Source organism: Sebastes fasciatus, chromosome 13 (genome assembly GCF_043250625.1).
Source record: "Sebastes fasciatus isolate fSebFas1 chromosome 13, fSebFas1.pri, whole genome shotgun sequence".
Classification (NCBI taxonomy): Eukaryota; Metazoa; Chordata; class Actinopteri; order Perciformes; family Sebastidae; genus Sebastes; species Sebastes fasciatus.
In genome coordinates this window covers 9,248,074-9,265,635 of record NC_133807.1, presented here as the reverse complement: position 1 = coordinate 9,265,635, position 17,562 = coordinate 9,248,074, and the positions used below count along the sequence as shown (strand labels likewise).

Below are 17,562 nucleotides of genomic sequence, written 5' to 3'. Positions count from 1 at the left end.
TATCTTACCAAGTTTTCATTCATTTGACTCCTGCATTCAAAACTTGACTTCAGTAACAAAAAACAGGTATTATCAGTAAAATGTATTCAAGTATTTTTAGTTAACTGATGTTGTGGTTTCCCTAAAGGGTCAATATTATGTCCATTTAAATGCTGCCACTGGACCTTTTTTTAACAATTATAATTTCCATTGATTTGTAACTGTTTCGAAAAGTGCTTTATTAAAAAAAGTTAAGATTATTTTTAGTTAGTTTTGTTAGTTTCCTCCAGGTTATCTCATTGTTTCTCTACTTGAAGTAGTATATTTTAAGAAGTCTGCTGTGTTAACTCTATATAAATCTGTCTATTGATTTTGTGTTCTTCTGTGTATTCATGTTTTCATCCCATTTTCAGTGAACCGGTCAAATTAGTCAAAGCTGAATTCACTGAATAATCTCTGTGTTTGCATGTTTATTTTATGATCTTCTCACTCCAGACTGAAGAAAAACAAAACTTAACAGGTAAACAGACAACATAAAACAAATTAAGAATCACACAATGATCATTAGCTACAAAAATACTGGATCCTACAATTCCCATAATACAACTCAACAGCATTTTTCATTAGACAGTCCATGCTTTCAAACTCCCTGCCCCCAATTAATAAAGCAGGTTTTCTGTCAGATATTGCACACCTTAGGACAAACAGAGATGGAAATATTTTTTTTAGACATGTGCTGATGTACACTTAAGAAATTATTACAGAATATTAGAAATAAAAAAATATATATGTATTTTTAAATCTCAATTCTCTCTCTCTCTCTCCAGGCTCCGTCAGACTGGTGAATGAGCTGCAGGAGCTGCGGCTTTGATTTGGTTTCATTTTTGTTCTAATGAAACTCACTTGACTTTTTCCAGTAATGACTCTCTTGTTTCAGTTCAGAGCCTGATGATGTCATGTTTGCGAGAGGAGCCAGTCACTGTGTTGGTATATGGAAGATGAAACTCAAGCAAGTCTTGAGAACTGAGTATAACTATGTGTATTATTATATTGCTTTTTTTACAACCTGGAGATCACCTGCTCAGGTTAGGTACTTGGTGACATTTGACATTTTTACAGTAAGGTACAGTTAAGGACTGGCTTAATGATTATGAATTCAGTGTGTGTATATTTAACTGGAGAGAGGAGTGATGTTTTATTGACTGGAGGTAAGTCTCCATTAAAGATTCGTTAAGCAGTGATCACTACAGTCAGTGTAGTGCTTTAATGTCCATGGTTGTGGAGCTGGCTAGCGTTTCTTGTACTGGTTGCTGTTCAGTCCCATGACTCCGAAGGTGCAGCTGGCGATTCTCTCATAGAGAAGAAACATGAGTGCAGCAGTCAGCACCGTCTGCAGCAGCTTGGCCTCCAGGCCTTTAAACAGACCCAACATGCCATACTTCCTATAGAAGGCCACCAGGGTTGAAACAGAAAAAAAACACATGTTAATCATTACTATCTGAAGAGAACTCTTAACATGTATTCATGCAGAAGGTATATTATGTATATTAATCTGTCTGCACACACAAAAGCCACAGAGAGAGCTGCCGTATTATGGTTTATTAATAGAAGGTTAAGAAGACAAAGGTCAGACTGCAGGCAAATCTGATTTGTTTCTCAAATGAGTTCTTTAGGTTTGACTGTCCAGTTATTTGCAAGTGATCAGGAGCTGTAGGCCAGATGAATAAAGGCAATGTGTTCTCTCGTTCCTCACGGCAAAATGAAGTCATGCTGACAAAACATGTTCTACGTTACTGCGTCATTTTAAATGATGTAAAGGAAATGTTTCAAATCAAGAGATATGCCCAGCTATGTATATTGTACTATTCATAGGGTAGAAAATGGTTTGTTTTCATCCAGATTACATCAAAGCAAGTGGATTCTAATCTAGATATGCCCAAACTAGATTTGGATTGCCAGTCTGAACACAGTCAAAGTGAATTTATCCCGCTTTTTATACGTATTTTATAGCAAATTTCTCGTAATTCAACTGCTACAAGGGCTCCAAGTCAAATGCATTCTTCATCATGGCATTATGCCCTGTATCTAAATAGAGGAACTTAAATTGAGCCATAAGAGTGGACAAAATTAAAATTGCAAACTTATTTGAGAACCTTAATATGTGTTTTTGTGTGTGTGTGTGTGTGTGTGTGTGTGTGCACCCACCTCACTCTGTTGACCAATAGACACTTGATGGACCTTATACTGGACAGTAGTTTTGACTTGTCCGTTGACTCTTTGAACTGACCAAACTGTCAAAACAAAAAGAAGAAGAAAAAAAGATTCTTATCAAGTATTCTGATGACATAGGCTTTTATTTGTAGAAAAAAATGGGAAAACTGTGAGGAGGGATTTAATTATACATTTACAAAACCAACCACATGTCTCTTATTTTACATGTGTATAAAAAAAACACAGGCACACACAGAACCTACCCTGAGAATGGACTGTATGGTCTGCAGTGGGTACGTAACAATGGTGGCAACAGCTTTGGCAACAGCGCCGACGATGAAGACCTCAACAGATGACAGCTTGGGGGGAGAAGAAGAAAACATATTATTAGTGGAACAGTGGTAGCATAAAGGTCTGAGGAGTACGCTTGTCTACAGGGTTTACAGGGTTCAAACGTCCACACTAACTGGTGAGGTGAATAATTAACAGTCCCCCCTCCTTCACCGTGACCATCTGATTATCCTTAGCTAATACATTTATCCACAATTTCTCCAGTGGACCACGAAAAATGTAAAAATGCATGAGGTATGAAATCGGGCATTCACACCAAAGTATCTGCTTCAACAGTCTCGCTCTGCTTAAGACACACAAAAATCATGTGAACAGAATTACTGCATATCGAGTGTCTACTCATCCAGATGATGGGATGACCTGAAGTAACCTTGTTTACGTTTCCATTGTGCAAGTGCCGCATATGTGTGTGTTTTTCATTTATTTTATTACCATGATATGGCACTTACCAGTAACATTACTGTATTATTATATTATATTATATTATATTATGGGTATTCAGCGATCATTCTAACTCTTGTTTAAGGGAGACAACCCGGACAAAGACATAATTTTTCATGCACTGGTCAATTTTGAGACTTTGGGCTATTTTGCTTCCACAACATGTCCTCTTTCAGCCTACTGGAAAGAAAACATCCAAAATACACCGTAGGTGTTTATTTTACTACACCTTGTCTATTTGCATATTAGTTAATGCCTCATTTGCATATATTTAAACTTAATCATTTTTTTTTTTAACCCTATTCACTTGTGTTTTGCAAAATGTATAGAATTTTACAATACATATCTTCAAAGGCCATTTTCTCAACGGGGGAAAGAGAAATCTCCACTTCAGTAGCAGTTACATTCATCAAACTTTCCAGTTTCATTCCTATCTATATTATGAATATTTTTACAGAGAGGTTTGTTCACATACTGTACTTTTCATAGCCTGATTTATAGAACAATTTATTCCTAAAAACATGGTGCAAATTGATTTATTTTATGGCTGTTAACATTATTATCTTATTTATGAAGTGATTAAAAAAAGATATCCAAAATCCCCTCTGAATCTGGCTTTATCCAATGTTTTTTGTAAATTGTAAATTTCTGTAAATGTATGCAAATTAGCACAAATTTGATAAGACAATGTCTCAATTGCATATTTAAACATACATTTTCAATACAAAAAATAATTGTCTTACTGTAAGTAATCAACTGGGGAAGTTTCATGGTGATACTTATCAGTTATATTTGTTACCCTATTCACCTGGGGTGTCTCACCTTCACATATTTTGGGCTTTTATAAACAGTTGATATTTTATGTTTCAATTTCCAGTGATGTTCAAAATGTGCTCACATGTTATATTTACTGTTACTGACATTTTTAATTGTAAAGTTAATTTTTTTGTTTTTTTTATCATTATTTTTTTGTGTAATCTGTAAAACACTTTGGGTTGCCTTTGGGTATGAAATGTGCTGTATAAATAACTTTGCCAATGCCTCATCCTTTCCTTCAAATGTTTTTATTCTCCCGATTCCTCCCTCACCTGTCTCTGTTAACCACTCACCTCCCTGGGAACTCCTCTCCTCAGCTGCCTCTTCAGGCCTTCATAAATCATGAACTGGATGGCGGGGTTCAGCACCAGCAACAGAGACGGGAAGGTCCCGTTCCACAGCGCTCCCACGCCCTCATCACGGGTGATCTGCGCAAATGCATCTGAGAAAAATAAAAAGAACAGATCAGCCATGATTGGTGGCACTGAATGTGACTCACATACTGCAGGCCTGTGTGGTAAATAATTACTGACTCGGTGTAGCTTACAAAAACATAAGCATTTTCAGAGAATTTACCCAGAATGCCTGAGTAGTTGGTGGGTCGTATGTCTGCATTGCGAAACTTGGAACCCTGAAGCTTCAGCCTGGTGTTGACCACCCACAAAGGAGTGGTAACCAGTACGTTTACAACACCTAGAGACAAGGAGGCAGATGAAAATCAAGATAATTCATGAAGAACTGGTTGTGGACTCAAATCTGAAATTGGATGGACTTTCTTGTCTCTAAAACAAGGCTTTTATGATAAACATGACCCTCTTACCTGCAGCAAAGCCTATGAGTAAGTCAGTGCTTGGTGTCGACTGCTTTCCCCTCAGCCAGTTAGCCTTTAGGCTGTGGAAGCAGTAAAAGTAGACAAAGTTGGAGCAGCACAGGCTGCAGATGACTGGGAACCAACCTCTGTACGGAGCTAATCTGCAGGAAGGACAGCAAACACAGTGCAACATGCCTTAGATCTATATATTGTTGTTGACACATCTTTTATTTGCACCTTTTCCGGTTTAGCTGGAAATGTGAGAGGTATTTGTGATGTGTGTGTTCATATATTTACATAAATTAACTGAAAAAGCCAAGACGTAGAATCAGCAACTACATCAAATGTGGTCTAATAAAATTTTTTCACTCACAGTCCTTCCTCTTTGACAATATCTGCAAGAATGGCTGGAGTTGATTTAGCCTTCCTATTTTCATCAACTGAAAAAAAAAAAGACAACTTGTTATGAATGACTACATTACATTGATAATTGTAAATAATACATCATGGCATCACTATTGTTTCTTGCCTTGTAGCCTCAGTCTGGCAGTATCAAGAGGGAAGAATACTGTCATGGCAGTTACACTTCCCTAAAACAGAAGAAGAGACATATACAGTGTCTTTTTGTTCAATATGGAAAAAAATCTTACACCAAACTCCATTGAAAAATCTAATAATTTAAAGTATGTTTAGCACAAAACACGCACTAAGATAGAAAATCCTGTATTTTCTTAATAATCATAAAACATTATTCAATTCGTGATATTGTCGAATGGAAAGGTTGGTCAAAACATTTCAATATTTACAAATCATAATCTATTTATTTAATAAGATAAGATAAGATAAGATATTCCTTTATTAGTCCCGCAGTGGGGAAATGTGCAGTGTACAGCAGCAAAGGGGATAGTGCAAAAAACAAGATGCATCAGCTAACACAGTAAAAGAGCTAAACAAAGTGAAACAAAACATGAACCATTTAAATAGAAGGAAGTATAAAAATAGGAGCAGTATATACAGTATTTACAATAAACAGACTATTATCAAAATTGCACAAGTGGAAAATGATATTGCACAGTGAGAATGAATGAAATTTCACCTGAAAAATATCAGGTTATTGTCAGTTTTTGGTGTGTAAATGTGAGTATAGTGTAGTGTAAGTTAAGTGTATGTTAGTGTAGTGTGAGTGTGAGTGTAGTGTATGTTAGTGTAGTGTGAGTGTAGTGTGACTGTAGTGTATTGTAGTGTATGTTAGTGTAGTGTGAGTGTAGTGTGAGTGTAGTGTAGTGTGGGTGTAGTGTGAGTGTAGTGAGTGTAGTGTAGTGTTGTGTAGTGTGAGTGTAGTGTAGTGTAGTGTAGTGTGAGTGTAGTGTGGGTGTAGTGTGAGTGTAGTGTAGTGTGGGTGTAGTGTGAGTGTAGTGTAGTGTAGTGTAGTGTGAGTGTAGTGTAGTGTAGTGTAGTGTGAGTCTAGTGAGGTGTAGTGTTGTGTAGTGTGAGTGTAGTGTTGTGTAGTGTGAGTGTAGTGTAGTGTAGTGTGGGTGTAGTGTAGTGTGGGTGTAGTGTGAGTGTAGTGTAGTGTGAGTGTAGTGTGGGTGTAGTGAGTGTAGTGTGGGTGTAGTGTAGTGTGGGTGTAGTGTAGTGTGAGTGTAGTGTAGTGTGAGTGTAGTGTGGGTGTAGTGTAGTGTGAGTGTAGTGTAGTGTGAGTGTAGTGTGGGTGTAGTGAGTGTAGTGTAGTGTAGTGTTGTGTAGTGTAGTGTGAGTCTAGTGAGGTGTAGTGTTGTGTAGTGTGAGTGTAGTGTAGTGTTGTGTAGTGTGAGTGTAGTGTAGTGTTGTGTAGTGTAGTGTAGTGTGAGTGTAGTGTAGTGTAGTGTGAGTGTAGTGTAGTGTTGTGTAGTGTGAGTGTAGTGTAGTGTAATGTGAGTGTAGTGTAGTGTGAGTGTAGTGTGGGTGTAGTGAGTGTAGTGTGGGTGTAGTGTAGTGTAGTGTGGGTGTAGTGTAGTGTGAGTGTAGTGTAGTGTGAGTGTAGTGTGGGTGTAGTGAGTGTAGTGTGGGTGTAGTGTAGTGTGGGTGTAGTGTAGTGTGAGTGTAGTGTAGTGTGAGTGTAGTGTGGGTGTAGTGAGTGTAGTGTAGTGTAGTGTAGTGTGAGTCTAGTGAGGTGTAGTGTTGTGTAGTGTGAGTGTAGTGTAGTGTTGTGTAGTGTAGTGTAGTGTGAGTGTAGTGTGAGTGTAGTGTAGTGTAGTGTGAGTGTAGTGTAGTGTGAGTCTAGTGTAGTGTAGTGTTGTGTAGTGTGAGTGTAGTGTAGTGTTGTGTAGTGTAGTGTAGTGTGAGTGTAGTGTAGTGTAGTGTAGTGTGAGTGTAGTGTAGTGTTGTGTAGTGTGAGTGTAGTGTAGTGTAGTCTAGTGAAGTGTAGTGTAGTGAGTGTAGTGTAATGTAGTGTAGTGTAGTGTAGTGTGAGTGTAGTGTAGTGTAGTGTAGTGTAATGTGAGTGTAGTGTAGTGTAGTGTAGTGTGAGTGTAGTGTAGTGTAGTGTAATGTAGTGTAATGTGAGTGTAGTGTAGTGCGAGTGTAGTATAGTATAGTATAGTGTAGTGTGAGTGTAGTGTAGTATAGTGCGATTGTAGTGTAGTATAGTGTGAGTGTAGTGTAGTCTAGTGTAGTGTAGTGTAATGTAGTGTGAGTGTAGTGTTGTGTAGTGTGAGTGTAGTCTAATGTAGTGTTGTGTAGTGTAGTGTGATGTAGTGTAATGTAGTGTGAGTGTAGTGTAGTATAGTGTAGTGTAGTGTAATGTAGTGTGAGTGTAGTGTTGTGTAGTGTGAGTGTAGTCTAATGTAGTGTTGTGTAGTGTAGTGTAATGTAGTGTTGTGTAGTGTAGTGTGATGTAGTGTAGTGTAGTGTGAGTGTAGTGTTGTGTAGTGTAATGTAGTGTGAGTGTAGTGTTGTGTAGTGTAGTGTAATGTAATGTAGTGTAAGTGTAGTGTAGTGTAGTGTAGTGTAGTGCAGTGTAGTGTAATGTAGTGTTGTGTAGTGTAGTGTGATGTAGTGTAGTGTGAGTGTAGTGTTGTGTAGTGTAGTGTAATGTAATGTAGTGTGAGTGTAGTGTAGTGTAGTGCAGTGTAGTGTAATGTAGTGTAGTGTAGTGTAATGTAGTGTAATGTACTGTAGTGTGAGTGTAGTGTAGTGTAGTGCAGTGTAATGTAGTGTAGTGTGAGTGTAGTGTGAGTGTAGTGCAGTGTAATGTAGTGTAATGTAGTGTAATGTAATGTAGTGTAAGTGTAGTGTAGTGTAGTGTAGTGTAGTGTAGTGTGAGTGTAGTGTGAGTGTAGTGCAGTGTAATGTAGTGTGAGTGTAGTGTTGTGTAGTGTAGTGTAATGTAGTGTAATGTACTGTAGTGTGAGTGGTCTACTGGGAGCAGTGCTGCTTGTGGAGTCTGACTAATATGTATGTAATAATATATTAAGTGGTGCAGTCAGGTCTAAAACACAGGGATATGTTAAACTGAGTTTTGTGTGGAAGATTTAAAGCGTACGAACACTAACTATATACCTATAGCTACTCACATTATACACTTATCAGAGAAATGAATAGTGAAAGTAAAGCTAACTCACCACAGCTCCTGAGACAGCATGAACCAAACTCTCATACGAGAACACCGAGAAGCTCATTTTGAACGATGTTATTCATTCATTTAAAACTACAAACCTTTTTGCTCGAGTAAAATTAACCTAATGGCAAGTTTTTAAACTCCTATTTATAAAAGAAAACAGCTGTCATGCCCGTTATGCCTTCACTGTTTTGAATGTCTCACTTCCTTGTGGCTGACTTGCAGACGTTTTTTCTACAGAGCACAGGGGCATTCTGGGTAATGTAGTGCTATTCATTGGGGTTAGTTTTAACCATCAACATCTGTCATTCATTGTTATTTTACCTTTTAGGGATATTTACAGGATCAGGCTGAGCAGGTATTAAGGAACAAGGTCCTAATAGAAGTTGGAGGACTTATTTCATTATAGGCTATGACATTCTGCATTTAACCAGTAGTATTTGTGTTATTAGTTTTTAGTATTTATGTTAATAGATAATTCATACCACACTTTCTCACACAAAAAGTGCAATTAACAAGTGCAATACCTCAATCATATATCTTATACTGTATATACTGTATATGTTCTTAATATGCCTTGTACAAAGTATTTCCTTTTATAATTGTAATATAACTTATTATTTTTAAGGGAGCTTCCCAACAAAAAGCTTTTCACACAATTGTACTTGTATAACCGGCGTGACAATAAACATCTTGAATCTTGAATCTTGAATCTTGAATCCTGCTCAAGCTCCTGAGCATGATGGACAATCACTTTCACCCTCTGAAAACATTTAGGGGTGAACAAAGGAGCACCTTCATCAGGTTCAATTTTGGTTCACAGTAACCCAGTAATAAAGTACCATAAATACACCCTTCTATTCATCTGTTCTTATTGACTGGATTACAGTTTACCCGCAGTTACTGTAGCATTCCTGAGGGTTGCAGCAGAGGACCATTTATAAATGAATTACTCCCTATGGCCATTTATGTGATGATGATGCATCTTTTTTATTGCAAGGAATCCATACTAGTTTTGGTATAACTGTGTAGATATTGATATTATAGAGTGTTATTGGTATTGTAAAAGGTACACGGTCGTTTTTATTTATTTTATTTCACCTGTATTTTATTAAGAATATATCACTACAGTATCACAATGTTAAGTTTGAAGTAGGTCAACTCGAGTCAAATCCAGGTGCAAATGATAAATTCAAAAGGCCCTCAGCTCTAATTTATAGCCTCGGTTCACGTGACGTCACCGTCCTGTTTCCAAGACTACCTCTGACGCACGTGCACGCGTGTGCGTGAGTGAGAGAGATGATTGACAGTTAAGAGATGATATTAATTATTGGACTTCAGAGTGATTAGTATGATGTTTCGTTGTCTCTATAAACTTCCAGAAACTCCTGCAGCAGACCTGAATGCGTCTATATGCTGATGATAAACACTTTGTGACTGGTTTATTAATTATTGATTCATGCAAATTACAGAGACAAACGTGTTCTCAGTATTGTCAATAGATTGTTTATTTGAGTTTCCATCTGTTCAGAAAACGTTATTTCCGTGGCTTTTTGGCCGATGCGCACACACAAGACCTGCTAAGACCTAGAAATACTTTGTTACAAGTATGCATTCAAAATTTTAAGTAGTAAGTCATTTTAAGTAACAGCACAAAAGTATACAGGTACTTTGAGTATATATATACTCAAAGTACCAAAAGTACTCATTATGCAGAATAATATATATTACTGTGTTATGATTGATGCATTAATGTGTTCATCACTTTGCTGTTGCAGCTGGTAAACATGGTGTTAATATTAATTATCTATATATATTTATTATATTTTTATATAGATTATTTATGTTATATGAATAGCTTAACCTATAATAATATATCATAACTTATTAGTTCATTGATATTTTGTAGGGCTGCAGCTACCGATTATTTTCATTATCGATTAATCTGCCGACCACTCTTTTCAATTAATTGATAATTGTTTAGTCTAAGAAACGCCCAAAACATTTCAGAAAATGTCCATCACAACTTCACAAAGCCAAACGTGACGTCTTCAAATGTCCTTTTGTTCGACCAAAAGTCCAAATACCAAAAAAAATTAGTTTATGAGTGTTCACTATTTCTGCTTGAAAAAAGACTGAGACGATTATCAAAATACTATAGTTGCCAACTATTTTTCGGTCAATTTACTCATCGATTAATCGATTAATCGTTTCAGCTCTAATATTTTACATTAATAATTGAAATCTGTAAAGTAAATAAAAGTTATCAAATAAATCTGTTGGAGTAAAAAGTACAATATTTGCTTCCAAAATGCAGTGGAGTAGAAGTATAAAGAGGCATAAAATGGAAACACTCAAGTAAAGTATAAGTACCTCAAAACTGTACTTAAGTACAGTACTTGAGTAAATGTACTTAGTTACTTTCCACCACTGCCTGTAATGCAGGAGTGAAACTGCACAGGCATGCCACTGGAATAATTATGAACTAGATGGTGTTGCTGCCTTATGCTATGTGCAGCAACAGGTAGCAGGAGCTCTGTGTGGCCTCAGAGCTCAACAAATCCTATTTAGGCAGTTGCTGAATTTGTACTCCAGTATATTCAGTTCCATTAGCTGAATAAGTAATGATTTAGAGATTTGTTCAACCTTTTTTTTCTCGCTTTTTAGCTTAGTACTGAACCAATATTCATTTGTAGACATCTGTTGCTACTTTGATATAAACTTTTCTTTATGTTGAAACAGTTTGATTCAAAGCAGCAAATCAACAAAATGCACAGAAACATAAAGTGTAGTAGGGTATATGCTTTTACATGGGACTCCATGTATGTTACAGCCATGCAGCGTATATGACAACACATGATCTTACCAACATTTGGACAATTCCTGCTGCTCTGGCTCCCCTATCAGTCATCTGTTTCTACAGTATATAGCACAGACATGTGACTAAAAATCACAAATTTAAAATTTTTGACACTTTTGAAGGGGGGAATGTGTGTTAGAAAAATGTATGGCATCAACCCAACCCCTCACTTATCAACATGAAACTTGAGCAAGGCACTTATTTCTCAGCAACTGCGGTGGCTCACTGTACAAGACTGGTTATAGTGGGCAGTTCCCAGTTGTTTGAATTGTTTAAGAAAGCAGCAGTTCACATGCTCACACGGCTTTTCTAACACATACACGTTTGTAACTGGTTTGTGAGGGAATTAAAGGGAACATTTGGCACTTTTTTGTGGCTGCCTAGTTGGTGTTGATAGTAAATGTAGTCCATTGAAGCAAAAACATCCTCAGTGTGTGCTATATTGACCAACAAAGCGGAATTCTCCTGCAACCCAATCTGTTGTTCTTCCTGTATCCAATGACGTGAAAGTGACGTGCTTGGTGGTGAAAAAGAACTTACAGAACAGAAGGTGTACGGTTGCATTTTTCCGTTTAGGTGTAACAATATTTCCTTTATTGACATTTTGAGAGTTTATTCTGTTTATTTATCAGACTAAAAGAGAGTTTGTGTAATGTAGCGAACTCGCCGCTTGTGCACAATGCATCCTGCTACATCCGCAGCAGGAGAAATCAGCTTTCTTGGTCAATTAAGCACGCACTGGGGAATTTATTTCTTCAGTGGATTACATTTACCATCAGCACTGATTGGACATCCACATAAAAGGTGGAGAATCTTCAATAGTAGTTCACTTCCATGTACGCCATTTAAAAGCAACGCGGGTTGTCAGTGAGATGGAGCATGCATGCTCAACGTGGCCTTCATATGTAAATAAATTAAAATAAATAATAACACAATCAGTCTCCAGCCCATTCACTGAGCCACTCCTGACACTGCCTCCTCTGCTCCTCACTCTCCTCCTCAGTCCTCTGTTCCCGGCGTCCTTTCCTCCTCTCCTCGTCCCTTCTCACCCTCTCTCTCTTCTCCTCTTTGATCTTCCTGTCCTGCTCCACAATCTGCTCCAGCAGCGCCTCCACAGTGGCCTCCAGTGTCCGTAATGAGCGCTGCGGGAGCCACTTGGGATCCGCCGTGGGGAGAAAGGGGTCTCCAGCGGAGACGTGCAGGGGCTCAGGTTCCAGGGGAATGTGGAGGAGGTGGGCGTGCAGCATCATGCGGTAGGGGGCTTCATCGGCTCCCGAGCTGTAGGTGAAGTCCCCGACAATGAGGTGGCCTATTGCGCTGCAGTGGACCCTTAACTGGTGGGTTCGGCCTGGGGGGAAAAGTGGCAGCGAGGAGCCAGAAAGGGAGAAAGCCATTTCATGAAATAATATACAAGGTCAAGATAATCCTTTCTCTATAGACCTTTCTCTGGTAATAGCCGGGTTTCCACCAAGAAGTTCCTGGTAATTTAAGTCCCGGGACTACTTTTCAAGGAACTAAAGGTTCCTTCAGCCCACTGCTGTCTGCGATTCCATAGCGGTCTAAAGACCTGCAAAGATTAGGCAAATTAGTCCGCTGACATATGAAATAGCAACATGACATGGGACGGGGAAAGTTCCTGTGGTGGAAACAGGGCTATAGTAGAAAAGAGGGAAAGGTGCTACACTGGTGTAATTATTTAGAAGTAAGATGACACAGTATGCTAAATTAATCAGTGATGGACTATTCATCTTTCACATCCTTTGGCTGATGTGGCATGTACTCTATGATGAGGCCGTTTTACCTGAGGTGAGCTGTATCTAATACCAACAACCATCATCAAATGTCCAGGCAAGTTTAAAAGAAACTATATAAATATCAAATATAAATACAGTATATTCCATTGTCTGGCTAGTCATTGGACTTTATTTCCAATTTTAAAAGAGAGAAAACTTGACGACTGTTCCAGAAATGTAAACTTTCTCTAGTACTGTCCAGATAAGATTTGTTTCTAAATAAGGTGAAAAGGAGAAATTTGTCATTTCCCTTATATGAAAAGAAGCAAATGAGTGTTGTTACCAGTGAGCGGCTTCAGTAGCACCTTGGTGACAGGCTCTCCATCATACAACCCGTACTCCAACACCGTCAGCGCAGTCTGGCAAGGCTTGGGGTTCTCACAACCTGATGCCAGAAGGAAGAAAATAAAGTAAGTAGTTCAATCATGCCAAGCCCGCATCATCAAGTATTCAACAATTAATTTCCATCACTACTGGTCATTTTAAACTCTATGTGTGTATATCTACCTAGCTTTTAACTCCATGTGTATGATTTCACTATGTGTTCTGTGTGGACAAAAACTTACTGAACAAAATTTGGGGTTTGAAGTCAGAATTAAAAAATGTAAAACATCTCAAAGCACACACACCTTCAGTTCCCTCGATACACATCATGTGTGTTTTTCCCTCTGAGGAGTTCTTGCCAATGGAGAAGTCCAACGTTTGTGTCTCTTTTTCCACCCAGCCACGTACCTGGGAAGCAAAATATTTGGAATTTATTTAAGGCTGCAACTAATGATTATTTTCATTGTCAGTGTTTCCCAAAGCCCAAAATGACGTCCTCAAATGTCTTGTTTTGTCCACAACTCAAAGATATTCAGTTTACTGTCATAGAGGAGTAAAGAAACCAGAAAATATTCATATTTAAGACACTGGAATCAGAGAATTTTAAAAAAATTACTTAAACCGATTAATCGATTATCAAAATAGTCTGCGATTAATTTAACAGTTGACAACTAATCGATTAATCATTGCAGCTCTAAATTTATTTTATTTCCTTACTTCTTATGCAGTATCACATACAGACAGACATATGGTGATAACTCTGTTGTGTGCATGTGTGTCAACTGTGTGTTGTGTTCCATACCAGAGCGAGGTAGGCTTTGGTGACGGTGCGGTCCTTAAAGCAGCGGTAAGCCCGGCCGGCAGCCGCCTTATTGAGGGCGACACAAAGAGCTCCGCTTGTGGAGAAATCCAACTGATGACAGAACCTGTTGGGAGGGAGAGAAACGTGATGAGACTCTTTATGAGCGTGATGTATGTGACCTGATGAAGTTAGTATTACTGTGATTCCGACCTGAATCCATAGTAGGTGCTAGGGTCTGCCAGCTGAGGGAAGCGATGGCGAAGTTGCGCCTGCACGGTGTGTTTCTCGTACCACATCTTGCTGTCGATGCGGATGTCCCAGTGCTTGTCCACCACGATGTAGTCATCGCTCTGGTACAGCACATGCAGGCTCTCCAGGCTGGCAGACTCAGTGGTCATCATGAACAGCGTTTAACTGACATCCAGCCCTGCAGAGACAAGGTGGTTGTCTTGTCTTGATATTTCACGGTGTAACATGGAGTATAAATACTAGAGTGTAAAAACTATCAAAAGTATTATCAGCAAAATGCACTAGCGGTAACACGAGTAAAGTACTTATTATGGAGAATGTCCCCTTTCATACCGACATATTATTGCATTACTATTACTGATGCCTTGATGTGTAGGAAGCATTTCATGTTGCAGCTGGTCGACATGGAGGTAATCTGAATTATTCCATATACTGTTGGATACTTTACTCTGTCACAATGTGTCATATGTTATAAACTAATCAAGTTTCAATATACAGAGTAATGAGGTTTAAACCAATGTAGTTACTTAGTTTCCACCAGTGGAATCAGGCAGTGGATGTGGTTCAAAGTTGCAGTTTTTTGAAACGGTCTTATCATTCTCTAAACTGTAAGTGCAATTGTTACAACTGTTTGATGAGACATCACAACTCTACTGCATGTCTGCAAAAGGTAGTAACTCACCCAAGACACTTCATTCATGCTTCAAAACCCTAGTTATTGTGTCAGTAAGTTGGCCACCAAAACGAAAAGTTGTTTTGTTATCGTGTGAGCCGTACTGGTCAAAGTGTTTACATGTTTTTTCACCATGATAGTAGACTGGAAATGTTTCTTATATGCAACTTTCTGGTTTGTTCTATTGTTTTTGACACTGACTACTTGTTGTACTATACAAGTCTGTCAATTTTGTCTGGCTGAATGCTGTTGTGTATCACACTGAGCTTTTTTAACAGCAGGTCAAAGTTTACTGGGAAAAGTCAATACTATACAATACTGTAGTACACAGAAACAGGATATGCACATTTGTATATTTACAGTACATGTATTTGTGTAGCAATGTGTTACATGTAGGCCTATTATAAATAAAAATTCTCTTTTGAGAATAACAATGAGTAGTCAGTATCAAGAAACAAGTAGAACAAAACACTGATTTGTATTTAAGAAATATTTCCAGTGTTGAGTGTCATGGTGAAATACATGTTAACATTTTGACCACTTGTGACCACAAGCTTGTAATTAGTAGCCTTAGTTAGTCTTCCTGTCTAATAAATATCTGTCAAAAAGCACAAATACCTTGTAGTGACACCACCCCAGCTATCAAAGAGAGGGAAAGCAACATGTTGGTATTGTAGCAACAGATGATGCTCTGGCTGGCATGTTAGCATCGTTGGTTTGCTAGCCACTGTGTGCTAACACCACCACCAAGATAACTAGCTATTGTTATATATATATAACTAGCTCTTTGTTAGCATCATAATACCGCGACGGTCTGGATAACTCACCTTGAATACCGAGCCAAGACTAGTATGTGGTATATTCCTTCGACATACACAGAGTAAGAGTTCATTTACAGGGAAACACACAGATGTAAACAAACCACAACACGTACCGGGCTGTGCCGTGGGCTGCGCAATGCCCTACTGCGCAGCTTCTTCTTCTTTGGATGTGGCGGATAACAAACAGCGCAGCGTCACCTGCTGCAGGCTGGGAGGTGTAACAACATGGTTCTGTGTCTGAGTTGGGGTTTTATAGTCTAAGTATTTAAGTCTAATGCAGTGAGGGCCAAAGTGCAAATGTACTACGAAGTATTAGGGCCACATTGAGGGAAAAAAACATCTGTGATTTACAGAATAAAGTCATAATATTATGAGAAGAAAGTCATAGTGTTACGAGAATAAAGTCATAACTTTACGAGAATAAAAGTCGTAATTTACGAGAATAAAGTCATAACTTTACGAGAAAAAAAGTCGTAATTTACGAGAATAAAGTCATAACTTTACGAGAAAAAAAGTCGTAATATTATGAGAATAAAGTCATAACTTTTATGAGAAAAAAAGTCATAATATTACGAGAATAAAGTCATAACTTTACGAGAAAAAAAGTCGTAATATTCTGAGAATAAAGTCATAACTTTATGAGAAAAAAAGAAAATAACATGTAATATTATTACTTTATAATATTATGACTTTATTCTCAGAATATTATGACTTTATTTATTCCCTCAATGTGGCCCTAATACTCCGTAGTACCGTAGACCTACAATAATGATAAATAAAAATGAAAATGTAAACAAAAAAAAGTTATTCATTTCCAGTTTTAAAAATCCACAGGGAGCGACTGGAGAGGAGCTAAAGAGCCTCATGTGGCTCTGGAGCCGCAGATTGCTGACCCCTGCTCTAGGTATTATTCAGTAATCCAGTAAACCTGCTTCTTGGACTTTAATGGACTCCGGAGATAACTAAATAAAGATCTGTCTGCTTATCTTAATTTGATATCACATATAATAAAGCAGATTACTGTAATTTCATCTCCTCTCCTGAATATTTTACTAAAAATCTATTTTGAAAGGTCACATTATGGATTATGGCAACGCTACTGAACCTGAAATGTAGGAACCCATCATCTTGACACAGGGGATTATGTTTATTGCATTTGTTTCATCTGTTTCGGCTCTGTCAGTAGGCACGGCTCCAGGTCACTCACACATTATTCATGACGGCCATAATCCCTCACCTCCACCTCACCTCCACACTGTAATCTGGCGGGGGTCACCGGCTCTGATGACCCGCTCCATCCAGTGTTGTGAGCATGTGGAAGTTGAGATAATGAAATGCTGTTTGCTGGTTCATTCATGTGTTTTGTGCCACAGTGTCTAGATTGATATATTATTGTTATATAGAAGGTGTAGCTGTTTGACCAGTAAATGATGATGAAACTCTGCCCCAATAGTTCCTGGACCATTGGAGAGTAGTAACCCCGGAGCAGGGACAATTGGGGGATGGAGACAATGGACCAAATTTAGATATACATTTTTATATACAATTTTGAGAGACAAAGGGGATGCAGTTCACATGAACCTTCTTACTGGTTCTCCTGTTTGAGTTTGTTCTGACATCCCTCAGTTTCAGTTTCATGGGTCATCACTTTCACCCCCTGAGAATCATAATAGACTCTTCTCCAGCCCACCAAACGTTTTCAGCTATCTTGCCTTCATCAGGTTGTGAACCCTGAACTATTTCTTTAAAAAAAGTCTTAAAAGATATGACCAATTTTCAACTCAGGCTTTATTAAAATGTTTGAATTATGCACAGGACAACTTTATTGAAGGT

General features: G+C 38.2%; 2 protein-coding genes across 3 annotated transcripts; both read right to left on the bottom strand.

Annotated features, from left to right (window-relative positions):
* Positions 1-429: 429 nt before the first annotated feature.
* slc25a17 (solute carrier family 25 member 17) lies at positions 430-8,419 on the bottom strand. The gene is made up of 9 exons (XM_074655293.1): positions 8,212-8,419; positions 5,139-5,199; positions 4,983-5,049; positions 4,619-4,770; positions 4,375-4,491; positions 4,092-4,240; positions 2,454-2,549; positions 2,185-2,270; positions 430-1,421 (listed from the first exon to the last, which is right to left on the bottom strand). The coding sequence occupies exons 1-9, from the start codon at positions 8,266-8,268 to the stop codon at positions 1,268-1,270; spliced, it is 939 nt and encodes a 312-aa protein (XP_074511394.1). The 5' UTR covers positions 8,269-8,419; the 3' UTR covers positions 430-1,267.
* Positions 8,420-9,699: 1,280 nt separating this feature from the next.
* On the bottom strand, positions 9,700-15,876 carry rpusd1 (RNA pseudouridine synthase domain containing 1). 2 transcript variants are annotated; one of them, XM_074655292.1, is made up of 7 exons: positions 15,736-15,867; positions 15,527-15,547; positions 14,197-14,413; positions 13,987-14,110; positions 13,490-13,592; positions 13,144-13,245; positions 9,700-12,415 (listed from the first exon to the last, which is right to left on the bottom strand). In XM_074655292.1, the coding sequence occupies exons 3-7, from the start codon at positions 14,385-14,387 to the stop codon at positions 12,003-12,005; spliced, it is 933 nt and encodes a 310-aa protein (XP_074511393.1). In that variant the 5' UTR covers positions 14,388-14,413; positions 15,527-15,547; positions 15,736-15,867; the 3' UTR covers positions 9,700-12,002. The 2 variants fall into 2 exon arrangements, with proteins under 2 accessions (XP_074511393.1, XP_074511392.1); XM_074655291.1 differs by lacking the exon at positions 15,527-15,547 and having other exon boundaries at positions 15,736-15,876.
* Positions 15,877-17,562: the final 1,686 nt, after the last annotated feature.

What these genes read in the sequence shown, in the direction of transcription:
- rpusd1 (XM_074655291.1), bottom strand. Translation starts at nt 14,387, where the DNA reads ATGATGACCACTGAGTCTGCCAGCCTGGAGAGCCTGCATGTGCTGTAC. An exon ending in CCAAAGCCTACCTCGCTCTG is followed by an intron (nt 13,593 to 13,986) that starts GTATGGAACACA and finishes TTTGCTTCCCAG; the next exon opens with GTACGTGGCTGGGTGGAAAA. An exon ending in GCTACTGAAGCCGCTCACTG is followed by an intron (nt 12,416 to 13,143) that starts GTAACAACACTC and finishes TTTTCCCCCCAG; the next exon opens with GCCGAACCCACCAGTTAAGG.
- slc25a17 (XM_074655293.1), bottom strand. Translation starts at nt 8,268, where the DNA reads ATGAGCTTCTCGGTGTTCTCGTATGAGAGTTTGGTTCATGCTGTCTCA. An exon ending in ATGCTGTCTCAGGAGCTGTG is followed by an intron (nt 5,200 to 8,211) that starts GTGAGTTAGCTT and finishes CTTCTGTTTTAG; the next exon opens with GGAAGTGTAACTGCCATGAC. An exon ending in ATTGTCAAAGAGGAAGGACT is followed by an intron (nt 4,771 to 4,982) that starts GTGAGTGAAAAA and finishes TCCTTCCTGCAG; the next exon opens with ATTAGCTCCGTACAGAGGTT.